Source organism: Engystomops pustulosus, chromosome 4, assembly GCF_040894005.1.
Source record: "Engystomops pustulosus chromosome 4, aEngPut4.maternal, whole genome shotgun sequence".
Taxonomy (NCBI): Eukaryota; Metazoa; Chordata; class Amphibia; order Anura; family Leptodactylidae; genus Engystomops; species Engystomops pustulosus.
Genome location: NC_092414.1, coordinates 468,330 through 490,707, shown reverse-complemented (window position 1 = coordinate 490,707; position 22,378 = coordinate 468,330). Strand labels below are relative to the sequence as shown.

Below are 22,378 nucleotides of genomic sequence, written 5' to 3'. Positions count from 1 at the left end.
TATCTAATCCTATCCTGTGTGATACTGCCTGCTGAGCTGTGTATATAATCCTATCCTGTGTGATACTGTCTGCTGAGCTGTGTATCTAATCCTCTCCTGTGTGATACTGTCTGCTGAGCTGTGTATCTAACCCTATCCTGTGTGATACTGTCTGCTGAGCTATGTATCTCATCCTCTCCTGTGTGATACTGTCTGCTGAGCTGTGTATCTAATCTCCTCCAGTGTGATACTGCCTGCTGAGCCGTGTATCTAATCATATCCAGTGTGATACTGCCTGCTGAGCCGTGTATCTAATCAAATCCAGTGTGATACTGTCTGCTGAGCTGTGTATCTAATCTCCTCCAGTGTGATACTGCCTGCTGAGCCGTGTATCTAATCATATCCAGTGTGATACTGACTGCTGAGCTGTGTATCTAATCCTGTCCTGTGTGATACTGTCTGCTGAGCTGTATATCTAATCCTGTCCTGTGTGATACTGACTGCTGAGCTGTGTATCTAATCCTATCCTGTGTGATACTGTCTGCTGAGCCATGTATCTAACCCTATCCTGTGTGATACTGTCTGCTGAGCTGTATATCTAATCCTGTCCTGTGTGATACTGTCTGCTGAGCTGTGTATCTAATCTCCTCCAGTGTGATACAGTCTGCTGAGCTGTGTATCTAATCTCCTCCAGTGTGATACAGTCTGCTGAGCCGTATATCTCATCCTATTTGCTCATTTTGGCTTGAGGACACAGATGCAGGTTACACAGGTGGATTTGGGCGCTGAGTGGATTGTGGATGGAGCAGACAGAAGTGTTTCCAGGGAACTTCTCGAAGTGTCACAATGTAATTTGCTTTCCTTCCCTTTCCCTGATTTGCTCATGTGGAGGCGGGATTAGTGCGCACAGGTCATACAATAAGGGGCTCGTTTTGTCGTGTGAACAGAAGTGGACTTCAAACAAGAGGAGTCCACAGAACTGTAAGTAATTATTATATATCTCCTGATTTATACCGTCCTGTAACTAGGATATCGCTGCCAGGACCACCCTCTGCCGCGTGTATACGGGACCGGCACACCCTCTGCCACATGTATACGGGACCGGCGCACCCTCTGCCGCGTGTATACGGGACCGGCACACCCTCTGCCGCGTGTATACGGGACCGGCACACCCTCTGCCGCGTGTATACGGGACCGGCACACCCTCTGCCACGTGTATACGGGACCGGCACACCCTCTGCCGCGTGTATACGGGACCGGCACACCCTCTGCCGCGTGTATACGGGACCGGCACACCCTCTGCCACATGTATACGGGACCGGCACACCCTCTGCCGCGTGTATACGGGACCGGCACACCCTCTGCCACATGTATACGGGACCGGCACACCCTCTGCCGCGTGTATACGGGACCGGCACACCCTCTGCCACATGTATACGGGACCGGCACACCCTCTGCCGCGTGTATACGGGACCGGCACACCCTCTGCCGCGTGTATACGGGACCGGCACACCCTCTGCCGCGTGTATACGGGACCGGCACACCCTCTGCCACATGTATACGGGACCGGCACACCCTCTGCCACATGTATACGGGACCGGCACACCCTCTGCCGCGTGTATACGGGACCGGCACACCCTCTGCCACATGTATACGGGACCGGCACACCCTCTGCCGCGTGTATACGGGACCGGCACACCCTCTGCCGCGTGTATACGGGACCGGCGCACCCTATGCCGTGTGTATACGGGACCGGCGCACCCTTCTCCCCCATCTCCTCTCTGCTGTACATCTCACCCCCTTCACCTCTCAGCGCATGCACAGTGCTGGGGCCAGCAGGATTCTCCCTCGCCTCCTCTCTGCTGTACATCTCACCCCCTTCACCTCTCAGCGCATGCACAGTGCTGGGGCCAGCAGGCTTCTCCCTCTCCTCCTCTCTGCTGTACATCTCACCCCTCCACCTCTCAGCGCATGCACAGTGCTGGGGCCAGCAGGCTTCTCCCTCTCCTCCTCTCTGCTGTACATCTCACCCCCTCCACCTCTCAGTGCATGCACAGTGCTGGGGCCAGCAGGATTCTCCCTCGCCTCCTCTCTGCTGTACATCTCACCCCCTCCACCTCTCAGCGCATGCACAGTGCTGGGGCCAGCAGGCTTCTCCCTCTCCTCCTCTCTGCTGTACATCTCACCCCCTCCACCTCTCAGCGCATGCACAATGCTGGGGCCAGCAGGATTCTCCCTCTCCTCCTCTCTGCTGTACATCTCACCCCCTCCACCTCTCAGCGCATGCACAGTGCTGGGGCCAGTAGGATTCTCCCTTTTCTCCTCTCTGCTGTACATCTCACCCCCTCCACCTCTCAGTGCATGCACAGTGCTGGGGCCAGCAGGCTTCTCCCTCTCCTCCTCTCTGCTGTACATCTCACCCCTCCACCTCTCAGCGCATGCACAGTGCTGGGGCCAGCAGGCTTCTCCCTCTCCTCCTCTCTGCTGTACATCTCACCCCCTCCACCTCTCAGCGTATGCACAGTGCTGGGGCCAGCAGGATTCTCCCTCTCCTCCTATCTGCTGTACATCTCACCCCCTCCACCTCTCCTCTCTGCTGTACATCTCACCCCCTCCACCTCTCAGCGCATGCACAGTGCTGGGGCCAGCAGGATTCTCCCTTTTATCCTCTCTGCTGTACATCTCACCCCCTTCACCTCTCAGCGCACGCACAGTGCTGGGGCCAGCAGGATTCTCCCTCGCCTCCTCTCTGCTGTACATCTCACCCCCTCCACCTCTCAGCGCATGCACAGTGCTGGGGCCAGCAGGATTCTCATTTTTTTTCTCTCTGCTGTACATCTCACCCCCTCCACCTCTCAGCGCACGCACAGTGCTGGGGCCAGCAGGCTTCTCCCTCTCCTCCTCTCTGCTGTACATCTCACCCCCTCCACCTCTCAGCGCATGCACAGTGTCAGGGCCAGTAGGATTCTCCCTCTCCTCCTCTCTGCTGTACATCTCACCCCCTCCACCTCTCAGCCCATGCACAGTGCTGGGGCCAGCAGGATTCTCCCTTTTCTCCTCTCTGCTGTACATCTCACCCCCTTCACCTCTCAGCGCACGCACAGTGCTGGGGCCAGCAGGATTCTCCCTCGCCTCCTCTCTGCTGTACATCTCAACCCTCCACCTCTCAGCGCATGCACAGTGCTGGGGCCAGCAGGATTCTCATTTTTTTTCTCTCTGCTGTACATCTCACCCCCTCCACCTCTCAGCGCACGCACAGTGCTGGGGCCAGCAGGCTTCTCCCTCTCCTCCTCTCTGCTGTACATCTCACCCCCTCCACCTCTCAGCGCATGCACAGTGTCAGGGCCAGTAGGATTCTCCCTCGCCTCCTCTCTGCTGTACATCTCACCCCCTTCACCTCTCAGTGCATGCACAGTGCTGGGGTCAGCAGGCTTCTCCCTCTCCTCCTCTCTGCTGTACATCTCACCCCCTCCACCTCTCAGCGCATGCACAGTGTCAGGGCCAGTAGGATTCTCCCTCGCCTCCTCTCTGCTGTACATCTCACCCCCTTCACCTCTCAGTGCATGCACAGTGCTGGGGTCAGCAGGCTTCTCCCTCTCCTCCTCTCTGCTGTACATCTCACCCCCTCCACCTCTCAGCGCATGCACAGTGTCAGGGCCAGTAGGATTCTCCCTCGCCTCCTCTCTGCTGTACATCTCACCCCCTTCACCTCTCAGTGCATGCACAGTGCTGGGGCCAGCAGGATTCTCCCTCTCCTCCTCTCTGCTGTACATCTCACCCCCTCCACCTCTCAGCGCATGCACAGTGCTGGGGCCAGCAGGATTCTCCATCTCCTCCTCTCTGCTGTACATCTCACCCCCTCCACCTCTCAGCGCATGCACAGTGCTGGGGCCAGCAGGATTCTCCCTCTCCTCCTCTCTGCTGTACATCTCACCCCCTCCACCTCTCAGCGCATGCACAGTGTCAGGGCCAGTAGGATTCTCCCTCGCCTCCTCTCTGCTGTACATCTCACCCCCTCCACCTCTCAGCGCACGCACAGTGCTGGGGCCAGTAGGATTCTCCCTCGCCTCCTCTCTGCTGTACATCTCACCCCCTCCACCTCTCAGCGCATGCACAGTGCTGGGGCCAGCAGGATTCTCCCTTTTCTCCTCTCTGCTGTACATCTCACCCCCTCCACCTCTCAGTGCATGCACAGTGCTGGGGCCAGCAGGATTCTCCCTCTCCTCCTCTCTGCTGTACATCTCACCCCCTCCACCTCTCAGCGCATGCACAGTGTCAGGGCCAGTAGGATTCTCCCTCTCCTCCTCTCTGCTGTACATCTCACCCCCTCCACCTCTCAGCGCATGCACAGTGCTGGGGCCAGCAGGATTCTCCCTTTTCTCCTCTCTGCTGTACATCTCACCCCCTTCACCTCTCAGCGCACGCACAGTGCTGGGGCCAGCAGGATTCTCCCTCGCCTCCTCTCTGCTGTACATCTCACCCCCTTCACCTCTCAGCGCATGCACAGTGTCAGGGCCAGCAGGATTCTCCCCCATCTCCTCTCTGCTGTACATCTCACCCCCTTCACCTCTCAGCGCATGCACAGTGTCAGGGCCAGCAGACTTTTCCTTTGCCTCCGCTTTGCTGTCTATCTTGCACCCTTCACCACTTATGAACTTGCGGAGAGTGATGTGGGTTAGCGGGGAGGGGGTGAGATACACGGCAGTGGGGAGCCACAGCGCAGACACATAAATCCACCATAGAATAGCTGGGGGCCCCCTACCCTCTAGGTCCCCGTGTAGCTGCACAGTCTGTAGTAATATGTTAGTGGTCTGATAACTCCCAGAATTCCTCATAGTTGGAGGCAGGATATGTGATCCGTGTCTCGGATCCTTCTGTATACCTTTCTCATAGGAGTCACTTGATTTTCTGCGGTTGGAGGCTGTTTGTAAAGTAAGTAAATAAGATGAATGTATAAGTCGTCTCCTGACTGTCCTGGGTGTCACCTCCTCTCCCTGAGCTTCTCCTGCTGTAAGTATCTACTTACCTTTCCCTTTATGTGTGACCCTTGGATTGGCCTCTTTATCTACTCCTCGGGAGTCCTTGCATCCTTTAGCGGGGGCCGTATCTCCAGGACTTCTATATATTTGCTCCGGATATTCCGGGGTTTTATCATATGGGGAGGGGGCGGATGGAGCTGCCGCAGGTTTCTGGGGTCCCGCACCCCTGGATGGTGACCAGGAGCCCCCGTAATGTTGGACTTTCTGGTCTTTTCTCGATGTTTTAGCTTTAGTATAATTACATTAAATTCACCTTAGAAAACCTTCCTGTCTCTGACCAGGTCAGTAAGTGGTTCTGTCCTCTCCATCACTTCTCTGACTTTCCCTGTCACATGACGAGTGGTGGAAACGCCGAGATGTGATCTTACTAGAATATGCAATAAAAACGTTATCAATCATGACCCTGATAGAGGTGAAACTCAGGGTCACATCCAGTGCAGCAGAGGCGGGTGCGATGCTCTGCGAACAATAACTACAGGGCCCAGGAGGGGACAATGTGACCCAATATATATATCATTAATGTAATAAAATACATCAATAACACATGAAAAAGCAGGGAATCTCAGGGGGTCGGTAGTCCCCCACACCAGGGGTGCATGTAGTGGGAATGCTCTGGGGGTCTGTAATCCCCCACACCAGGGGTGCATGTAGTGGGAATGCTCTGGGGGGGGGTCGGTAATCCCCCCCACACCAGGGGTGCATGTAGTGGGAATACTCTGGGGGGGGGGTCGGTAATCCCCCCCACACCAGGGGTGTATGTAGTGGGAATGCTCTGGGGGTCTGTAATCCCCCACACCAGGGGTGTATGTAGTGGGAATGCTCTAGGGGTCTGTAATCCCCCACATCAGGAGTGCATGTAGTGGGAATGCTCTAGGGGTCTGTAATCCCCCACATCAGGAGTGCATGTAGTGGGAATGCTCTAGGGGTCTGTAATCCCCCACACCAGGGGTGTATGTAGTGGGAATGCTCTAGGGGTCTGTAATCCCCCACATCAGGAGTGCATGTAGTGGGAATGTTCTGGGGGTCTGTAATCCCCCACACCAGGGGTGCATGTAGCGGGAATGCTCTAGGGGTCTGTAATCCCCCACATCAGGAGTGCATGTAGTGGGAATGCTCTAGGGGTCTGTAATCCCCCACATCAGGAGTGCATGTAGTGGGAATGCTCTGGGGGTCTGTAATCCCCCACACCAGGGGTGCATGTAGTGGGAATACTCTGGGGGTCTGTAATCCCCCACACCAGGGGTGTATGTAGTGGGAATGCTCTGGGGGTCTGTAATCCCCCACACCAGGGGTGTATGTAGTGGGAATGCTCTGGGGGTCTGTAATCCCCCCCACACCAGGGGTGCATGTAGTGGGAATGATCTGGGGGTCTGTAATCCCCCACACCAGGGGTGCATGTAGTGGGAATACTCTGGGGGGGGGGTCGGTAATCCCCCCCACACCAGGGGTGTATGTAGTGGGAATGCTCTGGGGGTCTGTAATCCCCCACACCAGGGGTGTATGTAGTGGGAATGCTCTAGGGGTCTGTAATCCCCCACATCAGGAGTGCATGTAGTGGGAATGCTCTGGGGGTCTGTAATCCCCCACACCAGGGGTGCATGTAGTGGGAATGCTCTGGGGGTCTGTAATCCCCCACACCAGGGGTGCATGTAGTGGGAATACTCTGGGGGTCTGTAATCCCCCACACCAGGGGTGCATGTAGTGGGAATACTCTGGGGGTCTGTAATCCCCCACACCAGGGGTGTATGTAGTGGGAATGCTCTGGGGGTCTGTAATCCCCCCCACACCAGGGGTGCATGTAGTGGGAATGATCTGGGGGTCTGTAATCCCGCACACCAGGGGTGCATGTAGTGGGAATGCTCTGGGGGTCTGTAATCCCCCACACCAGGGGTGCATGTAGTGGGAATGCTCTGGGGGTCTGTAATCCCCCACACCAGGGGTGCATGTAGTGGGAATACTCTGGGGGTCTGTAATCCCCCACACCAGGGGTGCATGTAGTGGGAATACTCTGGGGGTCTGTAATCCCCCACACCAGGGGTGTATGTAGTGGGAATGCTCTGGGGGTCTGTAATCCCCCCCACACCAGGGGTGCATGTAGTGGGAATGATCTGGGGGTCTGTAATCCCGCACACCAGGGGTGCATGTAGTGGGAATGCTCTGGGGGTCTGTAATCCCCCACACCAGGGGTGCATGTAGTGGGAATGCTCTGGGGGTCGGTAATCCCCCCCACACCAGGGGTGCATGTAGTGGGAATACTATGGGGGTCTGTAATCCCCCACACCAGGGGTGTATGTAGTGGGAATGCTCTGGGGGTCTGTAATCCCCCCCACACCAGGGGTGCATGTAGTGGGAATGCTCTGGGGGTCTGTAATCCCCCACACCAGGGGTGCATGTAGTGGGAATGCTCTGGGGGTCTGTAATCCCCCACACCAGGGGTGCATGTAGTGGGAATACTCTGGGGGTTTGTAATCCCCCACACCAGGGGTGTATGTAGTGGGAATGCTCTGGGGGTCTGTAATCCCCCCCACACCAGGGGTGCATGTAGTGGGAATGATCTGGGGGTCTGTAATCCCCCACACCAGGGGTGCATGTAGTGGGAATGCTCTGGGGGTCTGTAATCCCCCACACCAGGGGTGTATGTAGTGGGAATGCTCGGGGGGTCTGTAATCCCCCACACCAGGGGTGCATGTAGTGGGAATGCTCTGGGGGTCGGTAATCCCCCACACCAGGGGTGCATGTAGTGGGAATACTCTGGGGGGGGTCGGTAATCCCCCCCACACCAGGGGTGTATGTAGTGGGAATGCTCTGGGGGTCTGTAATCCCCCACACCAGGGGTGTATGTAGTGGGAATGCTCTAGGGGTCTGTAATCCCCCACATCAGGGGTGCATGTAGTGGGAATGCTCTGGGGGTCTGTAATCCCCCACACCAGGGGTGCATGTAGTGGGAATACTCTGGGGGTCTGTAATCCCCCACACCAGGGGTGTATGTAGTGGGAATGCTCTGGGGGTCTGTAATCCCCCCCACACCAGGGGTGCATGTAGTGGGAATGATCTGGGGGTCTGTAATCCCCCACACCAGGGGTGCATGTAGTGGGAATGCTCTGGGGGTCTGTAATCCCCCACACCAGGGGTGTATGTAGTGGGAATGCTCTGGGGGTCTGTAATCCCCCACACCAGGGGTGTATGTAGTGGGAATGCTCTGGGGGTCTGTAATCCCCCCCCCCACACCAGGGGTGTATGTAGTGGGAATGCTCTGGGGGTCTGTAATCCCCCACACCAGGGGTGCATGTAGTGGGAATGCTCTGGGGGTCTGTAATCCCCCACACCAGGGGTGTATGTAGTGGGAATGCTCTGGGGGTCTGTAATCCCCCCCCCCACACCAGGGGTGTATGTAGTGGAAATACTCTGGGGGGGGGGTCGGTAATCCCCCCCACACCAGGGGTGTATGTAGTGGGAATGCTCTGGGGGTCTGTAATCCCCCACACCAGGGGTGCATGTAGTGAGAATCTCTGGGGGTCTGTAATCCCCCACACCAGGGGTGCATGTAGTGGGAATGCTCTGGGGGTCTGTAATCCCCCACACCAGGGGTGCATGTAGTGGGAATGCTCTGGGGGTCTGTAATCCCCCACACCAGGGGTGTATGTAGTGAGAATCTCTGGGGGTCTGTAATCCCCCCCACACCAGGGGTGCATGTAGTGGGAATGATCTGGGGGTCTGTAATCCCCCACACCAGGGGTGCATGTAGTGGGAATGCTCTGGGGGTCTGTAATCCACCACACCAGGGGTGTATGTAGTGGGAATGCTCTGGGGGTCTGTAATCCACCACACCAGGGGTGCATGTAGTGGGAATGCTCTGGGGGTCTGTAATCCACCACACCAGGGGTGCATGTAGTGGGAATGCTCTGGGGGTCTGTAATCCCCCACACCAGGGGTGCATGTAGTGAGAATCTCTGGGGGTCTGTAATCCCCCACACCAGGGGTGCATGTAGTGGGAATGCTCTGGGGGTCTGTAATCCCCCACACCAGGGGTGCATGTAGTGGGAATGCTCTGGGGGTCTGTAATCCACCACACCAGGGGTGTATGTAGTGGGAATGCTCTGGGGGTCTGTAATCCACCACACCAGGGGTGCATGTAGTGGGAATGCTCTGGGGGTCTGTAATCCCCCACACCAGGGGTGCATGTAGTGGAAATACTCTGGGGGTCTGTAATCCCCCACACCAGGGGTGCATGTAGTGGGAATGCTCTGGGGGTCTGTAATCCACCACACCAGGGGTGTATGTAGTGGGAATGCTCTGGGGGTCTGTAATCCCCCACACCAGGGGTGTATGTAGTGGGAATGCTCTGGGGGTCTGTAATCCACCACACCAGGGGTGCATGTAGTGGGAATGCTCTGGGGGTCTGTAATCCCCCACACCAGGGGTGCATGTAGTGGGAATGCTCTGGGGGTCTGTAATCCCCCCCACACCAGGGGTGCATGTAGCGGGAATGCTCTGGGGGTCTGTAATCCCCCACACCAGGGGTGCATGTAGCGGGAATACTTTGGGTGAGGTTTCCCGCATTCTTAGTAAATGTCCCCCAGTGGTTTTTTGATGTAGACCTTGGTCCGGATGTGTCGCTGCTCTACGCTCAGGTCTTGTTGTGGCGTCTGAATTATCACAAGTTACAACCATCAGTGACGCTGAGCTCCGCCCTCTTATTAATCACTTTCCTTTAGGCGCAGTGTTAAGATTTCGGCTCTTACATGTGATCATCCTACAAACTCCTCTATGCTTCTCTCCCGCACCCCAGCATGAGAATAACCCCCCCAGCAGCACCCAAGTGTGACACCCTGCACCCAGTGATCTCCTCAGCAGGGGCTTCTGCTGGAGGGGATCCCCCAGTGCTGATCTTCTGCTGCCCCCCTGTAATTCTGCCCAGTATCCCCCTCAGACACCAGTGTGGTCATCCTGCTACACGGGGGACCCTTCTCTGTGCTGTCTCTCCCCCTGCTCTTCAATCCTGCTACACCGGAACACTTCTCTGAACGGTCTCTCCCCTCCTTCCTGCTCTTCTATCCTGCTACATAGGAACACTTCTCTGTACTGTCTCTCCCCCTGTCACTGTTTTCTATCCTGCTACACATGACACTTCTCTGTACTGTCTCTCCCCCTGTCACTGTTTTCTATCCTGCTACACAGGACACTTCTCTGTACTGTCTCTCCTCCCCTACCTGCTCTTCTCTCCTGCTACATAGGAACACTTCTCTGTACTGTCTCTCCCTCTCTCTCTCCACTTCTATTCTGCTACACAGGAACACTTCTCTGTACTGTCTCTCCCCCTGTCTCTGCTCTTCTCTCCTGCTACACAGGAACACTTCTCTGTACTGTCTCCCCCTCTCCCTGCTTTTCTATCCTGATACACAGGATACTTCTATGTACTGCCTCTCCCCCTCTCCCTGCTCTTCTCTCCTGCTACACAGGACACTTCTCTGTACTGTCTCTCCCCTTCTCCCTGCTAGTCTATCCTGCTACACAGCAACACTTCTCTGTACTGTCTCTCCCCTTCTCCCTGCTAGTCTATCCTGCAACACAGGACACTTCTCTGTACTGTCTCTCCCCTTCTCCCTGCTAGCCTATCCTGCTACACAGCAACACTTCTCTGTACTGTCTCTCCCCCTCTCCCTGCTCTTCTATCCTGCTACACAGGAACACTTCTCTGTACTGTCTCCCCCCCTCTTCCTGCTCTACTTTCCTGCTAAACAGGGACATTTCACTGTATTGTGTCTCCCCCTCTCCCTGCTCTTCTATCCTGCTACACAGGACACTTCTCTGTACTGTCTTTCCCCCTCTCCTTGCTCTTCTATCCTGCTCTACAGGCACACTTCTCTGTACTGTCTCCTCCTCTCCCTGCTCTTCTATCCTGCTACACAGGGACACTTCTCTGTACTGTCTCCCCCTCTCCCTGCTCTTTTATCCTGCTACACAGGGACATTTCTCTGTACTGTCTCTTCCCCTCTCCCTGCTCTTCTATCCTGCTACACAGGACACTTCTCTGTACTGTCTCTCCCCCTCTCCCTGCTCTTTTATCCTGCTACACAGGGACATTTCTCTGTACTGTCTCTTCCCCTCTCCCTGCTCTTCTATCCTGCTACACAGGGACATTTCTCTGTACTGTCTCTTCCCCTCTCCCTGCTTTTCTACCCTGCTCCACATGAACAGTTCTCTGTACTGGCTGTCCCAATCTCCCTGCTCTTCTCTCCTGCTACACTGGAACAATTCTTTATACTGTCTCCCCCTCTCCCTGCTCTTCTATCCTGCTACACGGGACACTTCTCTGTACTGTCTATCCCCCTCTCCCTGCTCTTCTATCCTGATACACGGGACACTTCCCTGTACTGTCTCTCCTCCTCTCCCTGCTCTTCTATCCTGCTACACATGGACAATTCTCTGTACTGTCTCTCCCCCTGTCAGCGCTCTTCTATCCTGCTACACAGGACACTTCTCTGTACTGTCTCTCCCTGCTCTTCTATCCTGCTACACTTCTCTGTACTGTCCCTCCCTGCTTTTCTATCCTGCCACACAGGAACACTTCTCTGTACGGTCTCTCCTAATCTCCCTGCCCTTCTCTCCTGCTACATTGGAACAATTCTTTATATTGTCTCCCCCTCTCCCTGCTCTTCTATCCTGCAACACAGGGACACTTCTCTGTACTGTCTCCTCCCTGCTCTTCTATCCTGCTACACAGGCACACTTCTCTGTACTGTCTCTTCCCCACCCCACCCCCCGCCCCCGCTCTTCTATCCTGCTACACAGGACACTTCTCTGTACTGTCTCTCCCTGCTTTTCTATACTTCTCTGTACTGTCTCTCCCCCTCTCCCTGCTCTTCAATCCTGCTGCACAGGTACACTTCTCTGTACTGTCTCTCCCTGCTCTTCTATCCTGCTAAACAGGGACACTTCTATTTACGGTCTCTCCCCCTCTCCCTGCTCTTCTCTCCTGCTACAAAGGACATTTCTCTGTACTGTCTCTCCCCGCTTTTCTATACTTCTCTGTACTGTCTCTCCCCTTATCCCTGCTCTTCTATCCTGCTACACTTCTCTGTACTGTCTCTCCCTGCTCTTCTATCCTGCTAAACAGGGACACTTCTATTTACTGTCTCTCCTTCTCTCCCTGCTCTTCTATCCTGATACACGGGGACACTTCTATTTACTGTCTCTCCTTCTCTCCCTACTCTACTATCCTTGAATATGCGTATCCTACTACATGGAAAAAGGTGTGCAACCACACCAAAACTTTGCATTTATGGAATAAAGTTACACCCTTTTCAAAGTACTAGGGAGTGCTGCCTCTTACCTGGACCTATATTTGTGACCCTTTCTAAGGGATCTATGGCTGCTGCACCCAGCGTGACCTGTGCTGCTCTGACTTTCTTCCATTTTTTACTCTACTATCCTGCTACATGGGGACACTTCTCTGTACTGTCTCTCCCGCTCTCCCTGCTCTTCTATCCTGATACACGGGGACACTTCTCTGTACTGTCTCTCCACCTCTCCCTGCTCTTCTATCCTGATACACGGGGACACTTCTCTGTACTGTCTCCCCCTCTCCCTGCTCTTCCATCCTGCTACACTGGGACACTTCTCTGTACTGTCTCTCCCTGCTCTTCTATCCTCATACACGGGGACACATCTCTGTACTGTCTCTCCCCCTCTCCCTGCTCTTCTATCCTGCTACATGGAACACTTCTCTGTACTGTCTCTCCCTGCTCTTCTATCCTGCTACACAGGACACTTCTCTGTACTGTCTCTCCCCCTCTCCCTGCTCTTCTATCCTGCTACATGGAACACTTCTCTGTACTGTCTCTCCCCCTCTCCCTGCTCTTCTATCCTGCTAAACAGGGAAACTTCTCTTTACTGTCTGCAGCTCTATCTACTGTTCTCTCCTGCCCTGAGTGGCTGCTTTTGCAGATTGTTTGTAGATAGAAGGTCATGAACTGTGGTGTCGGTATTGTCTCTATACTCTGTGGTGCCTGTAGTGTCTGTATTATCTATTTACTCTGTAGTGTCTGCGGTGTATCTGCTGAGCTCTGCTGTTGGGGATGAGCTGCTCTGCACAGGAGCTCAGTGTTGTTACTCATTTTACATCACCCTCAGCCTGGAGCGTTTTGGTGCCTAAATGAACAAGTAGCTAATGATGAATGATTATTAGGCTGTGCGGCAAGTTTGGTGTTTACTCACAAAAGTGGCACAAAAACAGTGCGACAATATGTTAGGCTGCTGTGTATTGTATTCATATCTATCTGGTTCTTCTTTTAATCTAATTTGCTAAACAATGATTTTAGATTGGGTCAGGGGTGGTCCTGTTTCCGGAAGCCAGGCACCTAATATAACAAACACATCTCGGCATCTGTGACGTAGAGGCACCCCATGACTCTTACCTTTCTGCACTCCAAAGTTGTCTGCTGTGGTCCGGCTAATTGGTGCTGGTCCGCCACTGACATGTCAAATACCCGGCCTCTTCCTTGTGATGACTGTTGTGCCTCTAGAGACCTAGAGAAAGCGTTTATTGTGACTCCTGTAATCATCTGTTGTGACCTTTGCTTACGTTCCTTATCTCTGCCGCCTGTCTTGACCTTCCGCCTGACCACAACTCCGATTCTGGCTGTTGATTCTGTACATCGCTTTGGTCACCACCGTGGGCAAAGTCTTACCTGTATCCGTAGAAAGTCCAACCCGCTTTGTGGCGGGCTCTGGTAAATACTGGGTGCCACTTAGACTCGGCTCCCAGATGTCATTGCTCGCGGTAGTTCAGTTGGTCCACCAGCACCGACCCTGACATTAAGATCTGGCCATGGAATTCCGGTCCATGTTTGAGGAACCAGCGTGGGTATTTTCTGCTGAAACCTCCCGGCTAAATCTATGTCACGGATACTTGTCTGTTGGTGACGTCGCTGTTCAATTCCGCACTCTAGCTTCTGAGATTTTTGGAATAAGCAGCCTTGGTCGTCACCTTTAAAAACGGACTGGCTAGTCGTATTGTTAAGGTAAACCTAGCTGATAGATCAAATCCTGTCATTTCTACTTGTCTTATTTTCCTGAAAAGTACTGTAATAGAAACAATGAACTCAAGATGGCCGAGACAAACATTTTGAGGCTAAAGAATTTCAGAAATCCACTATGACGACGTCAATGTGCGACAGCAGGGAAACTCTCCAATCAAGATCTTGGAGCCTGATTTGTTATGCTTTCTATGCTCCTCCCTGTCTACTTCTTTTTCCTATTTTTCTATATAGAGTGATAGAACAAATAAAGCTTGGGCAGTGCTGATTTTTTCCCTAGGCAACAGCATTAGCAAATCTTACCCTATCAGTATCAAAGACACCCTGTCTGCACGGGACCTGCCGTCTTCTCCGACTGACCTCATCTCCCTGGCCACATCCAGTTCTCAGAGCGTCTGGAGGAGCAGCATCTTGAACAAGCACATATCAGGACCCGTTGACTGCTCCGCTTGGCTCCAGTCTTCCAAAGTCCACCACAGCCGCCCTCCTTGTCTGCTGCAGAGGAGGCCATGCAGGTGGATAAAGCTTGTCTGAAAACCGAAGAATGCACCAGGCGACGAATGTGTCTCTACTATGCCATCCCGAACTATCGTGGTCTCAACAAAATTATGGTGATGAACCGCTACCCACTACCTCTGATTACGGAACTCTTTGACCGGTTACGTGGAGCCAAGGGCTTGTTGTTGCCGCTCCTGTGGATCTAAGGCAAATTCCTCATGGCAAGACCTATGTCTGACCTGCCCTTCGGAGGAAGATATTATCTTGGGGACATTGCTCTTGTGTGGCTGAGCACCCTGGGGTGCAGAGATCTGTTGCTCTCATCTCTCGTTTCTACTAGTGGCCAGGTCAGGTCAATGATGTATGAGACTTTGTGAGTTCCTGTGCCAGAAATAAGTCTTCACGTCTCAAGCCAGCAGGTCTGCTCCTGCCACTGCCCATACCCAGCTTCCGAAATGGACTCACGTGGCATATAAACTTTATTACGGGTCTTCCACTTTGTTCCGGTAACAACGTTATCTGGGTGGTCACAGACCGCTTCTCTAAAATGTCCCACTTCATTCCTCTGCCTATTCTGCCGTCAGCTCCTTGTCTTGCCATCTTGTTCTTGCTCCACATCTTTCGGCTTTATGGACTTCCTCAGCACTTTGTCTCGGACAGATGGGTCCAGTTTGTTTCCACGTTCTGGAGTTCCTTGTGCACTCAACTTCAAGTAAAGCTGGACTTTTCCTCTGGCACAGTCAAACATGAAATTGGAGACAGCCAATCAGACTCTGGGCTGTTATCTACTACACTTTGTTTCTGCTCAACAGGACGACTGGTCCACTTGGGCGGAATTCTCCTATAATTCCCTGGACTCTGTATCTGCCGGTGCCCTTCCCTCCTTTATTTTCTATGGACGACATCCACGCCCACCTCTTCTGCTTTCCGTGACATCTGATGTTCCTGTCGTGGAGGATTTGGTGCAAGACCTCAAGTCCATCTGGAAGAAAAGACCCCAAAAAAAAGAAATGCAGATATCCTCCAGTCTTCTAACCAGGTGATAAAGTGTGGCTGTCCTCCAAATATTTCTGACTGAAGATTCCCAACTACAAATTCATTCCTCGTTTCCTGGGTCCATTCGAGGTGCTGAAGCACATTAACCATGTGACTTACAAGCTTTGTCTTGCTCCCACCATGCGCATCCGGAACTCCTTTCACGTCTTGCTTCGGCAAGTAGCTCCATCTTCTCCTGAGGCTGATTCCACTAATGTTTCTGAAGTTTAGGAGATCCTGGACATGAAGACTGTGAGAGGGAGATGCTTTTTTTTCGGCTGGAAAGGATTCGGGCCAGAGGAGAAACCTTGTGAGTCTGAAAACAACATTCTGGACCGCCATGTCCTTCAAAAGGTTCCTTCAGACCAAGAATAGGGGAGGCCAAAAGTAGGGGTGTACTGTCACGGGTGCAGTGTCGCCCCATGTAGCGGCACCCCACAACTCAACTATCCACGTTCCAGTGGCGTTTCCTGCTGTCTGGAATGACCGGAAACACCTTTGTGTTTAAATTAGGCAAAAACACATGCACATTTTTGTGCACAAATTAAACAGATTTTCAAAGCTAAATATCCCCCACTGTGCTCCCTACATATCATATATACCCCATGTACCACTCATGCCTCAACTGACCACACTTTGTCCCCCACATACCGTATATACGCGAGTATAAGCCAACCCGAGTATAAGCCGAGGTACCTAATTGTAACATAAAAAACTGGGAAAGCCTATTGTCTCGAGTATAAGCCGAGGGTGTGAAATGCATTGGTCAAAGTGTATAGCCTGCCAGCCCTCTGTAGTATATAGCCTGCCATCCCTCTGTAGTATATAGCCTGCCAGCACCCTGTAGTATATAGCCTGCCAGCCCCCTGTAGTATATAGCCTGCCAGCCCTCTGTAGTATATAGCCTGCCAGCCCTCTGTAGTATATAGCCTGCCAGCCCTCTGTAGTATATGGCCTGCCAGCCCTCTGTAGTATATAGCCTGCCAGCCCCCTGTAGTATATAGCCTGCCATCCCCCTGTAGTATATAACCTGCCAGCCCCCCTTAGTATATAGCCTGCCAGTCCCTGTAGTATATAGCCTTCCAGCCCTCTGTAGTATATAGCCTGTCAGCACCCTGTAGTATATAGCCTGCCAGCCCTCTGTAGTATATAGCCTGCCAGCCCCCTGTAGTATATAGCCTGCCAGCCCCCTGTAGTATATAGCCTGCCAGCCCTCTGTAGTATATAGCCTGCCAGCCCTCTGTAGTATATGGCCTGCCAGCCCTCTGTAGTATATGGCCTGCCAGCCCTCTGTAGTATATAGCCTGCCAGCCCTCTGTAGTATATAGCCTGCCAGCCCTCTGTAGTATATAGCCTTCCAGCCCCCTGTAGTATATAGCCTGCCAGCCCCCATTGTATATAACCTGCCAGCCCCTGTAGTATATAGCCAGCCCCCTATAGTGTATATATATATTTGGAATGCCCCCCATAAATAATTTATTTGCCACAGACCCCCCTTAGTAATTTCACCCTCTTCTCCATCCTAGTGGCCGTAGGTAATACTCATCTCCGGTCTTCTTCTATTCTTTTTCCTACACAGCTTCAAATGGAAGATGCTGTCACTGCCCTGCTGCACCTCAAAGAGGCCGCACGGCAAGGGCATGAACTATACCCTACTGCCAGTACTGAGCGTATAATAACTTGCATGTGCGTGTACAGGACGTGTTTGCAAGTCATTACACACTGAACTTAGGGCCGCATTATCACTAGCCACATTGGAGCTTCAATCAGGGGGCCCCTCATAACAATCCAGATCATGGGGCCCAGTGCTAGTGCTCCAATATTGTCAATGATAATCTGGCTCTGATGGGGTGTATATAGGGTATGGGTCTATAGAGGGTCATTCTATTTGGGATATGAGTGAGATGTAACTGGAGTGTGGAGTAGAGCGTCCCTACGGCTGAATATTTTCCTGATTGTTCATTATGTTTAGGAACTTGTGTGCATTATGGAGGATGAGAGCAACGAACTGAACCTGATCCCCAGCACAGCCGCCCAGGATGGGGTCACGCCGGCCCCCCGGAATAAGAAGAAAGCAGCGTCCTGCTGTGATTCCCTAAAGGTAACCCATGTGACCCTCAGAGGGATGAGACTTTACCCCAGGAGGTTTGCTGAGGATGAGAGGGGTGGGAAGGGTCAAATCTTCAAAGCAACAAGTGACTATTTAGCCCTCACCAATTTAATCCTACAACCCTCTCAAGAACCCCTCACCAATCCAATTCTACACTCCTTCCTCAAAACCCCTCACCAATCCAATCCTAGACCCCTCTCCCAAGTACCCCCCACCAATCTAATCCTACACCCTGTCTTCAGGAACCCTCACTAGTCCAATTCTACACCCCTCACTCAGGAACCTCCCACCCAATCCTACTCCCCTCCTGAAGACCCCGCCTAGCACTGATTCACTGGTATAAGATGTCACTGATCCCAATAATCATCCTCTTCCTCCTCATCCACAGATCTTCTTCTTCGCTCTCTGCTTCTCCCACCCAATCCTACTCCCATCCTGAAGACCCCACCTAGCACTGATTCACTGGTATAAGATGTCACTGATCCCAATAATCATCCTCTTCCTCCTCATCCACAGATCTTCTTCTTCGCTCTCTGCTTCTCTTACATCGCCAAGGCATTCTCAGGGAGTTACATGAAGAGCTCCATCACGCAGATTGAGCGCCGCTTTGACCTTTCCTCTTCTACGGTTGGGTTTGTGGACGCAAGCTTTGAATATGGTGAATATGACTTCCCCTCATTTTCGTTTTTTTTTTTTAAATAATAAATTTAACCCTTTTCACTGCACACAGGAAACCTTATGGTCATCGTCTTTGTCAGTTACTTTGGGGCGAAGTTTCACAGACCGCGGATTATCGCCGCCGGCTGCTTTGTGATGGCGTTAGGCAGTTTCCTTTTGGCCATGCCGCACTTCTTCATGGGGCCGTATGTACTGCACACTACGTAATATCCTGACCACGTCCCCAGTGTGGTCCTCACCCCATGATTGTCTATTCACAGTTATAAATACGAAACAGTGAGGTCACATGTAGCTCTGCACAACAATCTAACAGGCTCCGCAGACAGCATCTCTCCATGTCTGGCCAACAGGACACTGACCGAGGACATCAGACCGGGTAAGAAAATGGAGCAAGGGAAAACTAACATCACCAGCAGATGATGTAGTGAATAGCGACAGCTACATGAGACTGTTGTGTTTTTAGCAGAGTGCGTAAAGGAGACAAGCTCACACATGTGGGTTTACGTCATGGTCGGGAATATGCTACGAGGAATCGGAGAGACGCCCATCACTCCTCTGGGATTCTCCTACATCGATGACTTTTCTGACCCAGGAAATACTCCCATCTACATAGGTAATGATGATGTCATAGGTCAGTAGATGTCAGGAGTGGGAAGAGCCCAGGGTTGGACATTCCTACTTCTCATTCTTGGGACCACCCCCAAGGAGCTGGTGTTATGTAGGAAGGTTCTTATGAGGCGGTTGTTGGTTTTTTTGCTGCTCTTCATCCCCTTATAATTAGGGTTAACCCCTCTGTTCTCTTCTCCCCAGCTTGTCTGCACACTGTGGCGATGTTTGGACCAATAATTGGCTTTATGCTCAGTTCATATTTTGCAAAACTTTATGTGGATATTGGATCTGTGAATCTGGGTAAGTAAATAAATGTCACAAGGCGAGGATGTCATATACAATCATCAGGGGAGGGAGAGGCTTCTGGACATCCCACTGCCTTACCCATCATTCTCCAGTCCCATGACCTCCATGTCTCTCTCCTGTAGACACTGTGACTATTACACCACAAGACACCCGTTGGGTGGGCGCCTGGTGGCTCGGATTTTTGGTGTCTGGAGCCCTTGCATTGGTTTCGGGGATCCCATTCTGCTTTCTGCCTAAGAGTATTAAGAGGAAGGAGACTCAGCCGTCCCATGAGGAACAGAAGCTGGAGACATCACAGGAGAAGCACCACAACAAAGCTTTAGTGAAAGGTGAGATTATCTTGTAAATCCATTAATTAATATAACAATCAAAATAATAAAAATATTATATAATATCAGGGCTCGGAGTCAGTGAGCCCCCTGGCTCATTGCGGACGATGACCATGGCCAACACCTGTCGACCGGAATCTAAGTGGCACCTTGTGCGCTGGCCCTTTAACGATTCGAGAGCTGTTGCGCGTGCACTCAGGAGCTCAGACGCATGTGCCGACTGGACGAGGAAGCAGGAGCGTGGAGAGGTAAGAGCGGTCACGCCACCATTGAGAGGGGCACGGGTGTGCCTGCGATCCGAGACATGGATCACAGGACACCCGTGACTGTACCCCCCTTCCCCTTTGGCCTCCCCCTCTCCTTGGTCCCAAGAAATCTCTGGAGGAGACTATGGTCCAGAATATTCTCCTCTGGCTCCCAGGATCTCTCTTCAGGCCCAAACCCCTTCCAGTTGACATAGGAAGAACCGCTTACCTCTCACGTTCTTCATGTTCATTACCTCTTTAACCTCGTTGAAATCTGTCAAGTCAACCTCTGGAGCAGGAGGAGGAGATTGCTGAGAGAAGTTGTTCAAGATTACAGGCTTTAGGAGGGAGTCATGGAAGGTGTTCGGGATGCGAACATCGTAGGAGGAAGGCGGAGCCTGCACACTACCAGATTAATGCATTTGATGACTTTAAAAGGACCAAGGGACATCTTTGAAAACCGGTCAGTCATTACCCAGATGACGGTATTGCCAGAAGAAGCGGGCAGATCTGTGACAAACTCCATAGCCACGCGAGACCACGGGCGACAGGGTATCGGTAACGAAAGCAACAGGCCAGCCGGTTTCAGGCAGGAAGGCTTATTATGGGCACAGGAGGTGCAGGATCCCACAAAATCCCAAACATCTTTGACCAGGTCAGGCCACCAGTAAAAGCGGGAGATCAGGGCCACATAGCGTTACACTCCTGGGTGCCTAGCCAGACTCGAAGAATGTCCCCAAGACAGGATCTTCTTCCAGAGTGTAGGTCAGACATGCGTCTTGGCAGGAGGAAGCTGCCAGAGATCCACTGGAGCGGCAACTACCAGTTGTTCAGGAGAGATAATATGTTGAGGGACCGGCTCTTCTCCAATGGGACGGGAAAGAGCATCAGCCTTGATATTCTTCTCCGCGGGATGGAAATGGATCAAAAGATTAAAGTGACCAACGGGCTTACCTGGGATTAAGGCTCTGGGCCGTCTGGAAATACAGGAGGTTCTTATGGTCTGTATATACACAAACCAGATGACGGGCTCCTTCCTGTAGCCTGGAGAGAACTGGAGCCGAGGCAAACGTGGACTACAACCTTGAGAAGGTATCTTCAGCCGCCGAGGGCCCTTTTTGGTGAGCGCCACGATGGGGGACAGCAGAGTGGAAACATGCAAGATAAACTGCCGATAATAGTTCGTAAAACCCAGGAACCTCCGTATGGCTCATAGACCTTCTGGCGTGGCCACTGTAGAACTGCAGAATCCATCTGAAGACCTCTGTCAGAGATTATATAGCCAAGAAAAGGAAGGCTCTGCTGGTGAAACTGACATTTCTCCAACTTGGCGTAGAGGCGATTAGCTCGGAGGCGACCAAGAACTTGCCGTACGTGGGACTGATGGGTCTCGGGGTCTGGGGAGAACACTAAGATATCATCAAGGTAGATCACAACGCATGTATACAGCAGATTCATGAAGATGTCCTTCGCAAATTCCTGGAATACAGCAGGAGCATTACACAGTCCAAATGGCATCTCAAGGTAGTCGAAATGTCCCTCAAGAGTGTTAAACGCTGTCTTCCACTCATCACCCTTGTGGATTCAGATGATATTGTAAGCCGCACGAAGATCCAACTTAGAGAACATCATCTTGGAAACACGCAGATGGTCAAAGAGCTCTTTGATCAACGGCAGGGGGTAGCAGTTCTTAACCATGACCTTGTTAAGCCCGCGATAGTCTATGCAAGAGCAGAGGCATCCATTATTCTTGGTAACGAAAAAAAGCCTGCACCAGGAGAGGAGGATTTGCATATGAAGCCTCTCTGAAAATTCTCTTTAATATATTCAGACATAGCAGCAGTCTCTGAAACTGAAAGAGAATGTACACAACCTTTAGGGGGAGAGGCACCTGGAAGGAGATCCACAGGACAATCATAGGGACGGTGTGGTGGCAAAGTCTGTGCTTGTTTTTTGGAAAACACATCAGCAAAGTCCTGGTAACACGTAGGTAGGCCCTCCAAGGTTTTGGGAGACACGGAGGAAGCCTGAACAGGTAGAGGTGCCACGATACAGTGGGACAGACATTCTGCTCCCCAACAAAGGATCTCCCCTGTCGTCCTGTTAAGGACTGGTGTGTGAAGTTGCAGCCACGGAAGACCCAGCAGAAGAGACGAGGTGGAGCGTGGCAGCATGTAGGATAGTCTTTCTTTATGAAGCGCTCCAATTTGCAGAGTTACAGGCTCAGTGCAGTATCAAACCGGATCGGACAGGATTTGTCCACTGACTGAGGAAATAACGAGAGGCTTCTTGAGAGGAACCACCGGAATGTGATGCTGGGAGACCAGGGAGGCATCCCTGCAGAACCAGAGTCCAAGAAAGCTGAAACTTGAAACAGAGGCCGGGAGCTGGAACGGAGGAGCACGGGAATAGCTTGGTCCACACCTAGGGACGCTTCTCCCAAGAACCCTAGGTGCTGGCGTTTCCCGGACGCTGTGGACCGGACAAGCCCCAATGAAATGTCTAGGAGTGC

At 52.5% G+C, this 22,378-nt stretch overlaps 1 protein-coding gene across 1 annotated transcript in view; it reads left to right on the top strand.

Moving 5' to 3' along the window:
* The first annotated feature begins 776 nt into the window (after nt 1-776).
* LOC140125879 (solute carrier organic anion transporter family member 1C1-like) overlaps nt 777-22,378 on the top strand; it is a 40,307-nt gene continuing 18,705 nt past the window's right edge. Inside the window, exons 1-8 of the mRNA XM_072144760.1 lie at nt 777-960; nt 17,562-17,690; nt 18,216-18,357; nt 18,430-18,562; nt 18,638-18,753; nt 18,841-18,990; nt 19,188-19,286; nt 19,415-19,621. Of these exons, the coding sequence (XP_072000861.1) occupies nt 17,577-17,690; nt 18,216-18,357; nt 18,430-18,562; nt 18,638-18,753; nt 18,841-18,990; nt 19,188-19,286; nt 19,415-19,621 (961 nt within the window). The 5' untranslated portion in view covers nt 777-960; nt 17,562-17,576. The remainder of the gene's footprint in view (nt 961-17,561; nt 17,691-18,215; nt 18,358-18,429; nt 18,563-18,637; nt 18,754-18,840; nt 18,991-19,187; nt 19,287-19,414; nt 19,622-22,378) is intronic.